The sequence below is a fragment of the Carassius auratus genome, unplaced genomic scaffold (assembly GCF_003368295.1).
Source record: "Carassius auratus strain Wakin unplaced genomic scaffold, ASM336829v1 scaf_tig00009845, whole genome shotgun sequence".
Lineage (NCBI taxonomy): Eukaryota > Metazoa > Chordata > Actinopteri > Cypriniformes > Cyprinidae > Carassius > Carassius auratus.
The window spans coordinates 53,052-72,839 of record NW_020524080.1 but is presented as its reverse complement, the minus strand read 5'-3'; the positions used below and the strand labels follow the sequence as shown (position 1 = coordinate 72,839).

Genomic DNA, 19,788 nt, shown 5'->3' with positions numbered 1-19,788 from the left:
GATGAAGTGTGACTTTAATATACAAGACATATTCTGGATTATTTACAGTTTCTGTTAACAACAGCATTTCTGCAATGATGCCATCTGACCCTTCACAGAGAGCTTGATTGACAGGTGATTTGACCAATAATAATGAAGAATCGGTTATTATTAGGAGAGTATATATATATATATATATATATATATATATATATATATATATATATATATATATATATATATATATATATATATATATACATTTGCATGCGTGTAATGAAAATATATTTAATAAAATATATTTTATAAAATTATATTACAAATATTTTTAAGAATATATATTTTTAAAGATATTTTAGCAAATATAATTTTGGACTTTTTTATATTTTGTAATATATTTTAAATGTATAAATAAAGAGTTTACATGCAAAAGCCTGTTAGTGCTGTTTTTCTTCTAAAATGACTATTTTTATCAGTCTCCTGTGTGTAGGTTCACTGTATGTGTTTGTAGCCAGTAAAAGATCGGAGCTGTAACAGAAAGCACTTGAAGGGGGAGGCAGAACAGAAACAGAGGAAACAGGCTGTGGTTTGTGAGTTCACAGATAGTTTCCTGGTCATTTTTCACACACAACACCCTCAACATCACATGAAGAGAGTAACACACTGTCCGTCAGCGCTAGTGTTTGATTCTCATCACCAGAGACATATAACTGTACTCTCCACTGAGAGAAGAGAGCAGGATTCACAGTATTACTGAGATCTGACTTCAACAAGACATTTGAGGAACTTTTCTGAACTCAACCGAAGAAGAAATGAAGCTCACATTCATGATTTCTGCGTTTCTACTGACGGGTAAGTGCTCAAAAATATTTCATTCTTTTTTCTTTTTTTCTTTTTATTATATATACTATATATTATATATATTTTACTGTTACATTAAAAGTGTTTATTGTCTAACAGTTTATTTTGCTGTGTGTGTGTGTGTGTGTGTGCAGTGAGCAGTTCAGTGCCTGTGGATATTACAGTGAGAGGAACAGAGGGAGAACAAGTGTTTCTGAATTGTCCTTATGCTGAAAGATATGAAAACTCAGGCAAATACTTCTATAAAGGACCTTACAGAGAGAGGAAGCTTCTCCTAAAATCAGCTGGAGGACAGTTATCAGTGTCTGAAGGCAGATTCTCTCTGCTGGACGATCATCAGAAGAGATCATTGACACTGACCATCAGAAACCTGAGTCTGTCAGATGCTGGACTGTACACCTGTGCAACTGGATGGAACGGAGAATATAAACTAATCCATCTGAACGTGATCAGAGGTGAATAACGTTCATCACACAGCAGCAGTCTGTTTCATCCTCTGTGTTTCTGCTCTGTTCTGTAGTTATGGATTTGTAATGTATTTTTCATCTGAATGATGTGATCTTGTTTCTCAGCTCCACAGAAAACAAGACCTGACCAGATCTCAACCAGCACCCTTCACTCGTACACACACACCAGCACAGGTACAGACACACATCACACACACACACACACACACATTCTTGTAAAAATCTATTGCTAATGTGTAGTCACTCTGTTTATATAAATAATGAAAGTCATAATTTCAATAAAATCATTAATAATTAATCTTATTCTGAACACATTTTAATACTGCATTCATGATAGTCATGAAATTACCGTAATTGATATGTTTTCAACAAGTTCTGAGCAGAAAGTTCATGTCTCAAACTTGCTCAAACTCTGAATTTCATTTACATCTCAACTTCTGTAAAATATAAACCAATATGACATGTTCCCTCTACACCTGCCATATTGAGTCAGATGTCAAATAACTGAAGGATTTAAATGTCATTTTATTACAGCCAGTGGTTCTACAGTTTATGAGACAAAATCATTTAATAATTAAATATTTTAGACATGAGCATATCTGTACATTAGATGGGTTTTCCATGACGTCTTAACATCTGTATTCATGCATTTGACAGACACATTTATACAAAATATGATTATTAATTGTGAGCAGCATGTTCATATTTCACTTTCTCTCTTGTCAGTGACACCTCAAACAGGAAGTGAAACAACAAGAACAATGACAGGAAGTACTGCAGTTCAACTCGAAGTCAAAATTGCTCCGGGTGTGTGTTCATGGTGTGTGTGTGTGTGTGCACTTTGGATGGGATAAATGCAGAGCATTAATTCTGAGTATGGTGATCATACTTTGCAACATGTCACATCACTTAGTTTGTTACTGTGTTGTTGTCAGCGCCGCCGCTCCCACCACGCGCATCACGCACCGTGCATAGGGCACCAAGTGCTGAGGGGGCACCAAAAATAGCCTAATGATTTTTTTTTTAAATGCCGGTATTATTTCATTAGCCTATAGAAATATTAGCCACATTTTAGCCATGTATATGTAACAAAGAAGGGGGAACAAGAAAGATATTTAACAATTGTAGTCTAGTCCCCCCCGTGCTGGATGGTCCGTTCCGGTTGTTCGTGTGGGCGAACGTTTTTTTTTTTTTTTTTCTCGGGTTCGGGGTGGGGGGGCATCATAAAGGAATTATGATTAGGGCTAGCAGAGGCACTGGTTGTTGTTGTTGTTGTTTTTCTCTTAGTGAGTGCACAAACTACACTACCCATGATGCAACAGTCCCCTGTTTGATTATGTGGTATATTTTGGAGAAAAGCAATTTAATTTGTCAAATAAATTTTAGCCCATGCTGATCCTGATCAAAGTGAAGCACACATCAGACGTCATGTGGTTAGTCTGGTTTCACATCAGCCAAGAGTTTTCCTCAGAGGACTGTGGTTCAGCATCGCGGTTTCACTTCGGTCACACAATATAACAGCAACAGATTTACAATATTTAAAAATGCTGAATATTTCAATAATTAAAGTAATTTATGTAAATGATAAGATCATTATTATTTATTCAGCAGTATAATCAGAATCAGTTCTGTGTTGTTTTGTGTTTATTGTTGTGTTCAGGTCTGTCTTCTGTTGCTGGCGCTCTGGGTTCGGTTCTGCTCGTTCTGGTTCTGTGTTCTGGAACGTTCCTCGTTCTGAAAAAGAGGAAGAGGAAATCTGGGACAGGTAACAGTTTATTTATGATTATAAACTCATTTTTGAGTATGTTTGACTCATTCGTTTCTCTCTTTTCATCGATATTTCAGCTTTATTTCAGCAAAATGTGCAGCACAATACAGAGGTGGGTGATCAGCTCTTTACCTGTAGGAGATCAGAAATACATGTAACGTATTGTTTATTGATGATCATTGAATGCTATCTTTATGAACTGGTAAATCATTTATGTTGTTTTTCAGGCTGAGCTTATGTATGAGGAGATTCCAAACAGTGATGTCATCACTGCAACCTCTTCATCCAATCAGACGCCTGCATCACACCTCAACACCCGCCCACAAGACTCTGCTGTTTATGCCACAGTAACCAATCAGCAGCCTGATTCAAACCCCAGTCACATCCACTCGACCAATCAGGTGACGGATACAGACTGTCATTATTATGCTAATATGAAGCCGCCTGATCCAACAACAGACAACAGAACAGATCTGATCTACTCAACAGTGACACGTCCACAAAACATCAAGACCAACGACGGCCCGATATATTCACTGATCAAACATAAATAATAAAAGACTGACAAGACTTGTTCAGCACACATCTGCACTGATGTGAAAAAAAAAAAAATATTATTCTGGTCTTATAATGTGTCATTGTCAGATATATCTCTGTATGATGATGTTTCTGATTTCAGCTGTTGTAGTTTCTTCAAAAGTAGTCACAGGACACAGAGGAGAGCGGCATGACATCAGATGCAGCTATTCATCTGGAAATTAATCAAAACCAAAGTATTTGTGTGAAGACAATGGAAATAAAAACATTGTGGTTATATCAGTATCTCCAGATGAAGACGAGAGATTCTCTCTGACTGATGTTTTCTCCGTCAGCATCACTGACCTGAGAACAGAGGATACAGGACGATACTGGTGTGGAGTGGAGAGGACTTCACCGTTTATAGATGTCTATTCAGAAATATTGTTGCTGTTACACAGTTAGTGATTAATTGTATCTGAAAGTGTGTGTGAGTGATCAAGTCGGTAAATCTTGTTAGTCGACTCATATACTGTTGAGCTGATTGTCTGCTAGACTTGAGTGTGTTCAGTATAAAATACATCATTAAACCAGAGATTACATGAAAGATTTTGTGTATTTAACGTTGATCTTTCCTGACACTGATCAGTGAAGAAGACCTCTAAAGAACCAACAATTAACTCTTTTATAAACACAACGTCATATTTCAGCACAACAGAGACATTTCATATTCTGTTATTTAATTATTTATAATCTACTTTTACACTGCTTTGGGTAAGAAAGTGTCTTCAATAGAAAATACAACTTCTGTTCATATTCACGAGATAAGATGAGTAGTTTTTGTATTCATGGTGTCTATGTGGTCACAATGCTCTTACTGAGCAGCACATTCAGAGTTAATAGTTTTCTCTCCGTCATTGTTGACTCATCAAAGAGAGAGAGAGAGAAACTACCAGAACAGGAAGTACTGCTGTTCATCTCAATCAGTGAAACACTAGTGAGCACACAAACTACACTACCCATGATGCAACAGTGTCCTGACTCCTGAATGATACATTTTAACTCTTGTAATGCACACATCAGACATCATGTGGTTAATTTGGATTCACGTCAGCTGTAGACAGAAGTGTTTTCCTCTGAACTATTGAGGTTCACTTCAGTTACAGAATATAACAGGTTAATTTAATGAAACTGAGAGCAGTTAGAGAAGCTCAAATCTTGAATTTGACCAAATATACACTCATGAATGCAGGTTCTGTGCTGTTAGGTCTGTATAATTAATGGACAGAAGGTCAGTGTCATTGTGAAGATGTAAACCTGGATGAGGTTAGAGAGACAGAAAGAGGAAGGAAGTACAATTCTGCATTTCCTCACACAGTACGGAAGAGAAAGACTAACATTAGTCACAGAATTTAGTCTCATATTTCAGTAAAATGTTCAGCATGTGTGTCGTTCTGCTCGTCTTTTCCAACATCTCTACAGGTGAGTTCAAGACTCTGAGGTTTTTTGTACAGAATTTGATTGAAATGTTCATCTTTTTACCACTGCATGATGATTTGATGGTTATATTTGTACATTATTATTCAGTTCTGATATCTCTTGCTCACACATAACAGCTGTATATAATAATATTTCTGTTTTCAGCTGTTGTTGGTGCTCCAGAAACAGTCACAGGACACAGAGGAGAGAGAATAGATATCAGATGCAGATATGAATCTGGATATAAATCGAATTCAAAGTATTTATGTAAAGGAGAGTGTGTCTTTGGATTTAAAAACATTGTGGTTAAATCAGGATCTCCAGCTAAAGACAAGAGATTCTCTCTGACTGATGACAAGAGGACCAGAGTTTTCACCGTCAGCATCACTGACCTGAGAACAGAGGATACAGGACGATACTGGTGTGGTGTGGAGAGGACTTTAGCTGATGTCTATACAGAGATTATGTTGCTGGTTAAAGAGGGTAAGTTATTAATATTATTTGATGGTGTAGAGAGTGTGAGTGAGTGATCAAGTCAGTAAATCTTGTAAGTGACTCATATACTGTTGAGTCTGCTAGACTTGAGTTTGTTCAGTATAAGATACATCTATCCAGAGATTACATGAAAGATTATGTGTATTTGATATCAAAATCAGTGTGAATTCATCTGAATCAGTATCAATAATGATCTTTCCTCTTCAGATAAGGAGACTGCAGAGGTTTCAACTATCAGCTCTTTTTCAAACACAGCGTCATATTTCAGCACAACAGAGATATATCCACGATCCAGCAGCATCACAATCACAGAAAGAAAAGAAACAATCACAGATCAGCACACATCAGCAGGTCAGTTCATCTGTCTGTCACTGCATCCCACATAGCAACATTGTGTCGGCCCAGATCCGGCCCACATCTGGCACCCGTGGAAAGATGATCTGGCCCACATCTGGCACCCGTGGAAAGATGATCTGGCCCACATGCAGCATAAAATGATGGCCCTTGGGCGGACCGCTCCTGTTTGCCAGATTTGAGCCACAAGCAGGCCATAGCAATGCCACATGTCAGCCAACAGTAAAGAAATTAACCAGAACTGGACCTTATCTGAGCAACAAAATCTGTGAATATTAAATATGAAGTCATTTCAGCCTTAATAAACCTGTTAACAAGCAGAATCACTGAAGGAAAGAAGAGGACAGAAAAAGAGAAGAGCAGAAACACAAGAACTACAACTGACTTCAGCCACAACCTTAGATGAAATCAATTGAAGATAAAAGAAGACATTAAATCTCTCAAGATCTCAGCAGAGAAGGATTAAACAACTCCACAAACAGCTTTACCAGCTTCACTTAGTACTAACTAGACTGACTTTATTTCTGTTAGACATCTACAAAAGTTTTTACTGAGAATTAACAGAGGTTTAGTTCTAATGTGTTTCACCATAACAGTGATTAGTGTTTCCATTAGTTGGGCTCTTAACTCTTATTGTATATTTTTCCTTTTTTTTTTGTCCGCTTCAAAGAAAGTAAGAGTGATATTATATCAAGTGACAGCTGTTATCTGTTGATGGTTTTATAATCAGCATGAAGTACACTGGTTCATTGATGTTTTTTTTTTTTTTTTTTTTTCAATGATACATTCATATTACAAACCAGCAGTGTTATAATGGTCCGTGTATCTTTTGGTTATTTGATTTTCTACTTAAAAAGAAATAAAGAGAAGTGAGAAACAATTTGATTTTAGTTTTTCCGTTTTGTTTAAATTTAGCTGGATTTTTCGTATTTTTGTTTATGGGTAAAAAATTTGATTATGCTTTAATATTTGTTTGAAAGTGTGAGCGGCGCTGAAACACCCCTTTCATCCCTTCTGTACTGCACCGACAAGCGGGAACCGCTAGTTCAGTTCATTTTCAACCGGGGAGAAGCGGCAGACCGCAGAGTTTATTAATCCTGCGGATTCTTTGCTAGTGGTGCTTGCAAGATATTTTTCATTGTTCATTTGACAGTTGTTTTTTTATTGTTGTGTTCAGGTCTGTCTTCTGTTGCTGGCGGTCTGGGTTCGGTTCTGCTCGTTCTGGTTCTGTGTTCTGGAACGTTCCTCATCCTCAAAAAGAGGAAGAGGAAATCTGGGACAGGTAACAGTTTATTTGTGATTATAAACTCATTTTTGAGTATGTTTGACTCATTCTTTTCTCTCTTTTCGTGCTCTATTCAGGTTTATTTCAGCAAAATGTGCAGCACAATACAGAGGTGGGTGATCAAATCTTTACCTGTAGAAGATCAGAAATGATTATTAATATTATCTATATTGAAAGGAGGGAAATTATTTCCTTATGAAATTTACTCCTCAAGCCAAAAGTCGGGAACTCAAGGAAAACAGATACCATTCTGCCATGCAATAAAACTGATCTGGAAAAGAGATCTTCAAGGAGCGTAAACAGCACCTATTTACGACCTCCTTCCTCCCTCTCCTCTCCCCTCCTTGCCTCTGACTCTCACTCTTCTCCTCCAAAAGCAGGAATATCCACATGCCATGTTATATCTTGTGAATATGTTGTTTTTTCCACTTCAAGTTTAGTATCATTTAAAGGTCTCTGTGTGATTGGTAAATTGGTCTTAATTTCACAGTAGTCACTTGTGTTATAAGAAAGTTAAAGAACTTTTGTAGAATTGTGTTTTGTTGAGAAGGGTGTGTGTGATCCTTTAGGGGTCTTTGAGAATATTTAACTCCAGCCAGGTTTGACCGGGATGGGAGCGAATCTGTAGTCAGATCAGCCCATAGTGTGGAGTACATCTCATATGCTCCATACTATGTATCTTTCTGAAGTCAGGTATATTATTATTTACTCAAAAATGTCATTGTGAGCACACTTTCTAGTTGTTTGTGCTACTACCTGCACACATTGGCTAGTTAAGTTTACTCTCATGTTAAGTTTTATTTTATATAAGTTTATTATGTTACATGTGTGACTATGTTAAAATTGTTTGTCTCCTGCGTGGATCAGGTGGTCGGTCCCCCTTATGAGGAACAAGGTTGCCACGCGACTACAATGTGATTCACAATTGCACTTTTCTAAATTGGCTTCTTATTGTTTCATTGTGTAATTGATATGATACAATTTTACCTGACTAATAATAAATTGATATATTTGAATTATCCTAAACTCTTCTGAAATCATTATGACTATTAGACTGTGAGGGGGCTTTTGTTACCACAGATTTATGGCTAGGATAGGTCAAACTGAAGGCTGGAGAATAATAGGAGCAGTAGACACGTCTTCGGAGACCTTCTGATTTCTGTCGCTGATCTGATTTCTGATCACTGCTGTTAACAAGTTGTATGGGTAAAGACTAAATAAACTACACTTTTGTCATCAGCAAGCAGTAGGCAGCAAGCAAAACATGTATAAGTCTACCTACATCCTCTGACTAACGTCAGACTAGCGAGTTTGTGATCGTAAGATCCACTTGAAGCTAGCGTGAGACTTAATAGAGACATTAGTTCCCCAGTGAACGGATAATTGAAAGTATAATGAGTCCAAGATAATCAAATATCTAAATGTATACATAATCAACATCTGTGATCAGTTTTTAAATAAATAAAAAAACATTGTCTAAATTCAGTGATCAAATTCAGTGATCACTTAAAACTGGAGTCAGATTGAACACAGAGCTAGGCTTAAATTTACACAAAATCCTGATAAATTAAGAAGCACAAGTAAAAGACTGAGCATTAGAGCTTCGACCAGGCCGCTGGATTACGCTTTTTGGGATGCTGGGTGGATCCTTACAATATAAACCATTAAATGGTAACACTTTAGAATAAGGTTCCATTAGTTAATGTTAGTTAACTACTTTCGTTAACATGAACTAAGCAAGAACAATCCTTCTACAGCATTTATAAGTCTTAGTTCATGTTAATTTCAACATTTACTAATGCATTATTTAAATCAAAAGTTGTGCTTGTTAACATTAGTTAATGCACTGTGAATTACCATGAACTAACAATGAATAACTGTATTTTAATTAACTAACATTAACGAAGATGAATAAATACAGTAATAAATGTATTATTAATTGTTTGTTCATGTTAATTAATATGTTAACTAACATTAACTAATGGAACCTTATTCTAAAGTGTTACCCAGTAAATTAATGCTGTATATGTTGTTTTTCAGAGTGTCCACATGTATGAGATTGTAAACAGTGAACCCGGACCATCTGATGTCATCACTGCAATGTCTTCATCCAATCAGATGCCTGCATCACACCTCAACACCTGCCCACAAGACTCTGCTGTTTATGCCACAGTAACCAATCAGCAGCCTGATTCAAACCCCAGTCACATCCACTCGACCAATCAGGTGACGGATACAGACTGTGATTATTATGCTAATATGAAGCCGCCTGATCCAACAACAGACAACAGAACAGATCTGATCTACTCAACAGTGACACGTCCACAAAACATCAAGACCAACGACGGCCCGATATACTCACTGATCAAACATAAATAATAAAAAAAGAGTTCCAAAGCTTCTTCATCAACATCTGCACTGATGCTCAAAGTGAAAAGAAAAAAAAAAATGGTGCATGCTACATATTTTTAATAAATCAATAAGTTGACAGACTTTTTTTTAGTTTTATTAGTATTTTAAAAATGGTGTAGTTTTACTAACAAGAAAAGTGAACTTAAGTATTCTTTGTAAATTATTCTAAGTAAATCTCATTTGCAGTTAAATAAAATGCAAATGTGGATAAACTTAAAACATTTTAGACACTGTTCTCAGGTGTATTGTTCAGGTCTGTATTAAGCACTGTTCACTTGTGCTTGGATCAATGAAAACTTCTTAACAGCGAGTGTGAACAGGGTCTGAAATCAGCTCCAAACTAACAGCCCTGCTGAAACAAAGTATGAGGGACGATACTGGTGTGGAGTGGAGAGGACTATAGCTGATGTCTATTCAGAGATTATGTTGCTGGTTAAAGAGGGTAAGTGTTTATTTTTTTATTAGCTCTTGTTCAAATTAACTGCATGGAAATAAGACGAGAGCAATCATTTAGTCTTTGTCTTGTAAACTGCCTGCTTCGATTTAAATGTGTTGATTAGAAAATACAGCAGTAAGCCACTAGTGTGCATTATAGTGATTTTACCACAGTTAACCCACAGTACTAAAAACAGATTAAATGGATAACAATATGATACGATAATATGACCACTGAGGTTTCAACCATAAGCAACATGTTACAAACACACTGAAATATTTCAATACAACAGATCAGATTCAACAAACCACCAGCATCAAAACCACAGAAAGAAAACCCACTATCACAGATCAGGACAGCTCCTCAACGGGTCAGTTTATCAGTTCATCAGTTCATCAATGTGATGATCTAGAAGTAAGTTTAAAGTATGTTAAATGTGTGTGACAGGTGATGTCTGGAGCACAGAGTCTGTCATCTACGTCTCTGTGGGGTTAGTCCTCGTGATGATCATCTTCCTCGCTGCGCTGACGGTGTTGTGTAGGAAGAGAAGGAAGAAATCACCAAGAGTTACACAATCTGGGCTTTCACCACAAGGTCAAGAACCTAGACACACTCACACACACGCACGCGTGCACGCACACACACAGGTTTACTAAATGGGGACTTTCCAAAGATGTAATCGTTTTTATACAGAATGTAAAATCTATCAAACTACACAAATCCTACACCCAACCCTACCCCTTACAGGAATCTTTCTGCATTTTTATAAATTTTTCTCGATTTCTAACAGACTATAACTGATTCATTTGGCCCAATTTTCCAAACCATTCATACAGTTCTCAAAACATTCAGGAAACACAAACACACAATATAATTAACTCAAGCATCAAAAAATGAACTCAAATAGCACACATTTATCCATGTGTGAACATTCAGTAGCGAAACTAATGACACACATGTCAGAATCTCAGGTTGATTTGAACAAGAGCAGAAGTGATTATGTGATTTGGAAAATGAATCCTGGTAGTGGGAGGCAAACAGGAATTGGAGGTGAAAATAACAATTACATTTAATTTGTTCCTGATGAAATACAAAGCACTGTAGGTGACCATGTTTTTCTGCATGGACTGACCATGAAGAAAGTTGGCCTACAGGATCATCTACAGTGTTTCAATACTTCTTACACATACAGTATAATTATAATACACAGCAGCAGTACTTCAGATGACAGAATGTTCATTATTCTCTAATACTGTAGCACATGCTGTACACCCACAAACTCACTACTGTTGAGCTGATTTGTAGTTTAGTAGTCCTTGCATGTGCTCTTGATCTCACTAGTGCTCTCTAGGCAGAAATAGTCTGTGTATTTGACAGTTTTGTGTATCATCTGAAGTCAAAGTTTGAGTCTGACAAAAGAGATCATGTTTTTGACTAAACTACAGTATACAGAACACAATTATAAACTCAACACTTTTGTTTTTGCCTTTATTTTTTTATAAGCAATCGATCCATATGGAAAATATATCCTATGGAAAATCATAATTTAGAGCTACTGCACCTGAACATGTCTCTCTGTGTGTGTCTGTGGGCTTATGGTGTGAGCAGGCATACTGTATGTTAGAGACAACGAACACATGTGTGTTTTATTGATGGCATTTTGAATGCACAGAGATACATTACCATGACGAGATCCTGAGGCCCAGTGTTATGCCATTCATCCACGACCATCACCTCATGTTGCAGCATGACAATGCACAGCCCCATGTTGCAAGGATCTGTACACAATTCCTGGAAGCTGAAAGCATCCCAGTTCTTGCATGGCCACCATGACACCCATTGAGCATGTTTGGGATGCTCTGGATCACACCTGTGCAATAATCATACTGTCTAATCAGCATCTTGATATGCCACACATGTGAGGTGGATGGATTATCTCAGCAAAGGACAATTGCACACGAACACAGATTTAGACAGATCTGTGAACAATATTTACATAGAAAAAGTCTTAGATCTTTGAGTTCAGCTTGTTGTGTTTATAATTTTGTTCAGTGTATTTGATTTGGACCTGAAGATTTCAAGTTTGTTGTATAGTTTTGAGATTGTGTTTATAGTTGTGAGAATATGATGACTTATTTCATGAAGTGTTTGTTAGCAATCGAGAAAAACTGTTTTTGGTTACAAATTTGTCCCCAAAATATGTTTAAGTAGGTACACATAACACATACAGAGAAAGAGAGACACATTCACATGCATAAGCTCTCTAAATTGTGATTTTCCATAGGTTTCTATTGCTTTTAATATTTAGCTGTAACATAACATGTAAAAACATTCTGCATTTTTATAGTTTAAAAACCTGTTTTATTTAATTTATTTTATACTTATAATATAATAAACTATATAATATAAATAATTTATTTTATACTTTATATATATATATATATATCTACTCAACAGCAGATAAACCAGAAGATTCAGTGATATACTCAACAGCAGATAAACCAGACGATTCAATGATATACTCAACAGCAGATAAACCAGACGATCCAACGATCTTCTCAACAGCAGATAAACCAGAAGATTCAATGATCTACTCAACAGCAGATAAACCAGAAGATTCAATGATCTACTCAACAGCAGATTAACCAGACGATTCAGTGATCTACTCAACAGCAGATAAACCAGACGATTCAGTGATCTACTCAACAGCAGATAAACCAGACGATTCAATGATATACTCAACAGCAGATAAACCAGACGATTCAATGATCTACTCAACAGCAGATAAACCAGACAATTCAATGATCTACTCAACAGCAGATAAACCAGACGATTCAGTGATCTACTCAACAGCAGATTAACCAGAAGATTCAATGATCTACTCAACAGCAGATAAACCAGACAATTCAATGATCTACTCAACAGCAGATAAACCAGAAGATTCAATGATCTACTCAACAGCAGATAAACCAGAAGATCCAATGATCTACTCAACAGCAGATAAACCAGAAGATTCAATGATCTACTCAACAGCAGATAAACCAGACGATTCAATGATCTACTCAACTGCAGATAAACCAGAAGATTCAATGATCTACTCAACAGCAGATAAACCAGAAGATTCAATGATCTACTCAACAGCAGATTAACCAGAAGATTCAATGATCTACTCAACTGCAGATAAACCAGAAGATTCAATGATCTACTCAACAGCAGATAAACCAGAAGATTCAATGATCTACTCAACAGCAGATAAACCAGACGATTCAGTGATCTACTCAACAGCAGATAAACCAGACGATTCAATGATCTACTCAACAGCAGATAAAGCAGACGATTCAGTGATCTACTCAACAGCAGATAAACCAGAAGATTCAGTGATCTACTCAACAGCAGATAAACCAGACGATTCAATGATCTACTCAACAGCAGAATGTCCAGATGATTCAATGATCTACTCAACAGCAGATAAACCAGAAGATTCAATGATCTACTCAACAGCAGATAAACCAGAAGATTCAGTGATCTACTCAACAGCTGATAAACCAGAAGATTCAATGATCTACTCAACAGCAGATAAACCAGAAGATTCAATGATCTACTCAACAGCAGATAAACCAGAAGATTCAATGATCTACTCAACAGCTGATAAACCAGAAGATTCAATGATCTACTCAACAGCAGATAAACCAGAAGATTCAATGATCTACTCAACAGCAGATAAACCAGAAGATTCAATGATCTACTCAACAGCAGATAAACCAGAAGATTCAATGATCTACTCAACAGCAGATAAACCAGACGATTCAGTGATCTTCTCAACAGCAGATAAACCAGAAGATTCAATGATCTACTCAACTGCAGATAAACCAGACGATGCAGTGATCTACTCAACAGCATATAAACCAGAAGATTCAATGATATACTCAACAGCTGATAAACCAGAAGATTCAATGATCTACTCAACAGCAGATAAACCAGAAGATTCAATGATCTACTCAACAGCAGATAAACCAGACGATTCAGTGATCTACTCAACAGCAGATAAACCAGAAGATTCAATGATCTACTCAACTGCAGATAAACCAGACGATGCAGTGATCTACTCAACAGCATATAAACCAGAAGATTCAATGATATACTCAACAGCTGATAAACCAGAAGATTCAATGATCTACTCAACAGCAGATAAACCAGAAGATTCAATGATCTACTCAACAGCAGATAAACCAGAAGATTCAATGATCTACTCAACAGCAGATAAACCAGACGATTCAATGATCTACTCAACAGCAGATAAACCAGACGATCCAATGATCTACTCAACAGCAGATAAACCAGACGATGCAGTGATCTACTCAACAGCTGAATGTCCAGATGATTCAACCTGACATTTTTACTGACTGTGTCTCACAGCAGCTTCATGGACTGGAAGCTCATCCTGCAATGCATCAGAGATGGATCTACCGAAAAAAAAAAAAAAAAAAATGATTTTAATAAGACATTTTGCATAAATAAGGATTTAAATGACCCAATGAAATCATTTGTTTTTCCCAGGTTGAATTTTTCTGGATTCAATTTTTTTTTTTCTCATTAAAAAAAATACCAAGATACCATTTTAATGGTTACATTTAACTGAATCAAAAAGCATGACTAATTAATTGAAATCATGAAACATACAATATTCAACAGCAATCTATTAAAGCTTTAACAAAAAAACAATTGTTAAGACCCTATGAAAAATGTTTTTTTTTTTTTTTCTCTCTCTCTCTCCTATTTACTGTTGAATGTTTTCATTAAATATGAATAATATAAACAATCAAAAAGCATCTCTAATAAACTGATTTTATATTAAATAATTTTATACAAATATTATTTAATATATTAATATATAAAACCCGACAAGTTAACTTAACTCAAACCGTTTGAGTAAATAGATTGCCTTGATTTAAACCATGTAAGTTTTTAAACTTTGCATTCAAGCAATTAAGTGATTAACTAAGTGCTGATTGAGCATTAGTGATGAACAGCTGCTGCTAACAAACAGAATCACTGAAGAAAAGAGAAACACAAGAACTACTACAACTAACTTCAGACTAGGGCTGCACGATTAATCGCATGCGATTGTCATGCGTGTCTCATCAGTAAAGATGGTTCTGTGATTAGCGGTAAATGTCCATCAGCTGCTTTCAAATGGAGCCGCACCTAATATACAGAGCCGCAGATCGTTGACAAGCTACGCAATATCGCGTTCATAACCGCATGCGATTAATCTGCGATTATGAACGTGATATTGCACAGCTTGTCAGTGAATTACGGCTTCCCATCACACTAGATGTGGACTGACATTGCTCAGAAGTCGGATGTTGGTTGAAAGTGAAAACCCAACCTCTGTTTGGTGTCAAACTCTAGCGTAAATACTCCAAAAACATGACAATCTTCACTTATTATAAACAAGATTTAAAAGTTCTTATTGAGATTAACAGAGATGTTGATGGTTTATTGAAAATTATAGTTTAGTTTGATGTCACCATTTTGCTGATCAGTACTTAGGAAGTATGAGTCTTTTCAGTGTTAGCGTTCATTTAGCTGCTGTAATTATACCTGTTACAGCAAAACATTGAGAAAAATATGTCATTAGATAATGTTGGTTACTGGCTGATATTAAAAATGTCTTAATGTAACAATCTGATCAACTGATTTTACCAGGAGTCTGTTCTACACTATTAATTTAATATTAGTGACTATAGCAGATGTGTTGCAATACACAGGGTCCTGACAATTTATGTCATTTTATTTTTATCTGATCTTTTTAAACTACATTGTTTTAGAATCACTTCAAACCATAGGATGCTTAGACATACAGAGACCTTAAGAATTAGTGTAAGAATCTCAACAATGGTGACATGCTTCATGCCGCAATGCATTCTGGGTGCTACGGATGAGTTTTGCATGATGTACCCAGAATACATTGCAGCATAAAGCATGTCACCATTGCTGAGATTCATACGCTGAATCCTGATGTTTGTGTGACAAATTTTTATTTAAATTTTTGAAATTATCTGCTTTAAATTCAATTGGGTGTCAGGTTGTTGACCCTTGAGTCACTTTAACAGATAATACTTAACTAACACCACACAGTAGCTTGGGTGAAAACAAGTAATCAGACATATCAATCATCAGCAAGTAAACAGCACCATTGAATCACATATTTGTTTGCTGTTTTAGCCACAATAAAGATGACAGCAGCTAAAAAACAACACCGACAAGTCAAGTGTCAAATTGCACAACTAAAGCCATCACTTACCAGCATTATGGTGACATCAAACCAAGCTATTACTTTTAAATAGACATAAACATCCACATCTAAACATCCACTTCAATCTTAATTAGAATGTTATGGAATAATGTTCTAATAATGTTATTGATAAACATTTGTAGAATGTTTTTAGAGAACGTTCTGGGAACAAAAATAAAACTACCCGCTAAAAACATTGTTAGAACAATCCATGGGAATGTTCTTAGAACATTTTAGAACAAAGAAAATTCTAGCTGGGAAGTGCCGCTCCATTTGAAACCAGGTGGTGGACATTTACTGCTAATCACAGAACCGGCTTTACTGACAAAGACACGCATAACAATCGCATGCGATTAATCGTGCAGCCCTACTTCAGACACAGCCTTAAATGAAATCAACTGAAATAAAATACATGAAATCTCTCAAAATCTAAAACAGTGAAAAGTGTACAAGTGATAAGACATCAATAATCAGAATATGAACCTCAACAATGGTGCCCATTAAAAAAAAAAAATGCTGCAGAGCATGCTGGGAGCCATGGATAACATTTCTACTACAATAGTACCCAGCATGCATTGCAGCATATTTTTTCATCACCATTGTAGAGGTTCATATTCTGATTATTAATGTCTGTGTTTGACCAACTGCTGGCATAGAAGAAAAATGTATGTGTACAAAATGTCATAAAAGTCATTTTTATATTAACTGATTATCACAGAACCACTGGCTCTTAGTGTCATTTTTACTAGGTCCACTTCTACTAATTACGTAACATCTATTTCACCAGAGAATAGTTTTCGTACGGATTAATAATTGTGAATAATAATGAATAATTATCATCATTAATATAAAGTATAACAACCTACACCTAGGTACAGGTTAACACCTCATGGCATTTCTTCTGGGCTGTTGAATTACAACAAATGTGTTTCAGAATGAAAAACACAAACGGATCATTAGAGCAGACAACCAAGACTTAACAAACCACAAAGAAACACAAGGACTATAAAATGGATAATAAGAAAACAAGACATGCCTGAAAACAGTCAATAAACTAAACACAGAAACTTCAACCAGACTACAAGATTAAGACATGACATAGAAAAATAAGAAACAACAACTAGAACACAAAAGTCCTTAAGAACTGATAGAGCAGGGAATATATGACAAAGATGTTGATTAGTCAACCGGAAATTTACAATAAGAGCTCAAATGTTATTCAGCTGCTGAAATTGATAACTAATCTGTTTGGTATGAATATATTTAGCACACATGCATGTCTAAATGTTTGCCTAAAGATTACAACAAGGAGCGAAAGCATGTTTTAAGAAGATGAATAAATGTGTTTGCATCTGACACTTTTAACAGTCGTATATGTGCTGTGCTAGAGACATATGCAAATGTTGATATGATCCCAGGTTGTACTGTATGATATTTATGGTTATGTGTGTAGTATGATCATAACTAGAGGCAGGATGTTTGCCTTTTTATTTTCATATGAATCTCTGTATTTGAAAATAACTCATGTATATTCGAATTAAAATTAATGAGCAAAATGTTAACATTTACAATAAGAAAACTTTACTGGATTTCAAAAGCTTTTAAAGCTTGTTGATTTATGTTTCAGATACACAGCTCTTGAAGCTCAGTCTTTCAGCATCATAAAGATGTTTGTGAAGTCTAATTCATGTTAATGAGAACTCTGGACTGACTGTGGATGTGTCTGAGATCAATCTGAGTCGCTGTCCTTGGTGCTGAACGTTATCTGAACACTAGAGGGAGCCGCTGGACTCTCTCTCTCTCTCTCTCTCTCTCTCTCTCTCTCTCTCTCTCTCTCTCTCTCTCTCCTATCAATATCGAGTATGCCTTTTACAAGCTTGTTGATGACTTGGAAACTTTCAGTCTCAAATGGTGCATAAATCAGTGTGTCTGTGAAATTGACCCTGATGGCTGTTTACAAACTAATGTTTAAAGTGATGGGTGTTTTATTTTTTTAAACCTTTTCTTAAGAGGTGTGCATATTTTTAAAAACCTTTTTGTTTTTGTTTTACTTTTTTGTTTCCTTTTTTTTTTCTAATCTTACCCTCCTTTTTTAACTGCTGGTTTCTGATTAGGATTTGATGTTTTGTCTAATACTGTTGATAAATAAAGAGATTATAAAGTCAAGTCTCTCTCTCTCTCTCTCTCTCTCTCTCTCCCTCTCAGTTCAATTCAATTTAGTTCAATTCAATTCATTTCAGTTCAATATGTGTGTCACAGTATATCAAGGACGTGGACAAGGAAGATGCAGATAACATAAATTATCTTTAATAATGTTAACACAAACTCATAACCATGGAGGTATCTCAGAAAATGCAACTGAAAAGGGTAATGCAGAGAATGTAAGATAACTCTTATCTGCAGTGCAATGTTCCAGTCCACAGTCCAGTAAATCTCACGAGGGAGGAAGAGCACAGGTAAGCAGAGGCACCTGAAGAATAAGATATCCAGTGTAACCCCGTGCTACAGCATTACAGTTGCCAACATTATTATTTTTTTTTTCATGGCAATTATATATTTTTCTTATTTATATGCAAGTTTACATTTTAAACACTTTTCTGCATAAAATGTTAATATAAGTTATTATGCACATTCTCTCTTTGTCAGAAGGGGCATGGCGATTGTGGAAGAGCAGAATTATAGCTTTGACATAAAATGAACTACACAAAAAGAAGATGTCATCAGAACGTTCTAGTATGAAATGAGAGTTTATGGTTTTTAAATCATACATCTAAATTAAACAAAATGTTAATTATTCATCATCAGTAGATTGTAACAAAAGTTGGTATAAATGTGAGCTAGTTGGTGATTGTTAATTGCGTTTATATTTTGGAGTTGTGCCCGTCTGGTTTAAATTACAACTTAATGAAAAAAAAAAAAAAAAAAAATTCTAAACTCATTCATTTTAATCATAATCTTTAAAGATGGACTTATCTCTAAAGGCACGTCTGAGGTGAGGGCCGGCTCATAGCATAGACAACACAAACATTTAACTGCTTTCATTGAGTTTGTGCGTAGAGCATAGATCTCTATTTGCCATTTGTTGTTCATATAAGAATTTATAACAAGTTTTTGAGAAATTAATGACAAATTATGCATTTTGTATGGTACTTTTTATTTTTATTTTTGTGCATTGTTGTAAACCCAAAGCACTTTTCAATCTTGTGGGGTGGGGGGTCTCTTCTCACCCACTGCCAGTGAAGGGCACCCACCTGGACGACAGCACCAGTGCGCTCACCACACACCAGCTACAGGTGGAGAGGAGAGAGAGACAGAGCCAATCAAGTGGTTGGGGATTAGATCCATAAGAGAGATTACTCACTATATATATATATATTATAGTACATACATATATATATTAAAGTAGCTACTGCAAGTTTGCAGATTTCACAACTTGAA

General features: G+C 35.9%; 2 protein-coding genes across 3 annotated transcripts; both read left to right on the top strand.

Moving 5' to 3' along the window:
• Window positions 1-458: 458 nt before the first annotated feature.
• On the top strand, window positions 459-4,198 carry LOC113072674 (CMRF35-like molecule 1). 2 transcript variants are annotated; one of them, XM_026245650.1, is made up of 7 exons: window positions 459-831; window positions 975-1,295; window positions 1,413-1,481; window positions 2,034-2,127; window positions 2,968-3,072; window positions 3,153-3,187; window positions 3,303-3,494. In XM_026245650.1, the coding sequence occupies exons 1-7, from the start codon at window positions 792-794 to the stop codon at window positions 3,305-3,307; spliced, it is 669 nt and encodes a 222-aa protein (XP_026101435.1). In that variant the 5' UTR covers window positions 459-791; the 3' UTR covers window positions 3,308-3,494. The 2 variants fall into 2 exon arrangements, with proteins under 2 accessions (XP_026101435.1, XP_026101434.1); XM_026245649.1 differs by having other exon boundaries at window positions 466-831; window positions 2,034-2,114; window positions 3,303-4,198.
• A 768-nt stretch (window positions 4,199-4,966) lies between these two features.
• LOC113072673 (CMRF35-like molecule 3) lies at window positions 4,967-10,658 on the top strand. Its single transcript, XM_026245648.1, has 8 exons — window positions 4,967-5,073; window positions 5,236-5,553; window positions 5,773-5,916; window positions 7,097-7,201; window positions 7,282-7,316; window positions 9,245-10,058; window positions 10,345-10,422; window positions 10,500-10,658. The coding sequence occupies exons 1-6, from the start codon at window positions 5,025-5,027 to the stop codon at window positions 9,581-9,583; spliced, it is 990 nt and encodes a 329-aa protein (XP_026101433.1). The 5' UTR covers window positions 4,967-5,024; the 3' UTR covers window positions 9,584-10,058; window positions 10,345-10,422; window positions 10,500-10,658.
• Window positions 10,659-19,788: the final 9,130 nt, after the last annotated feature.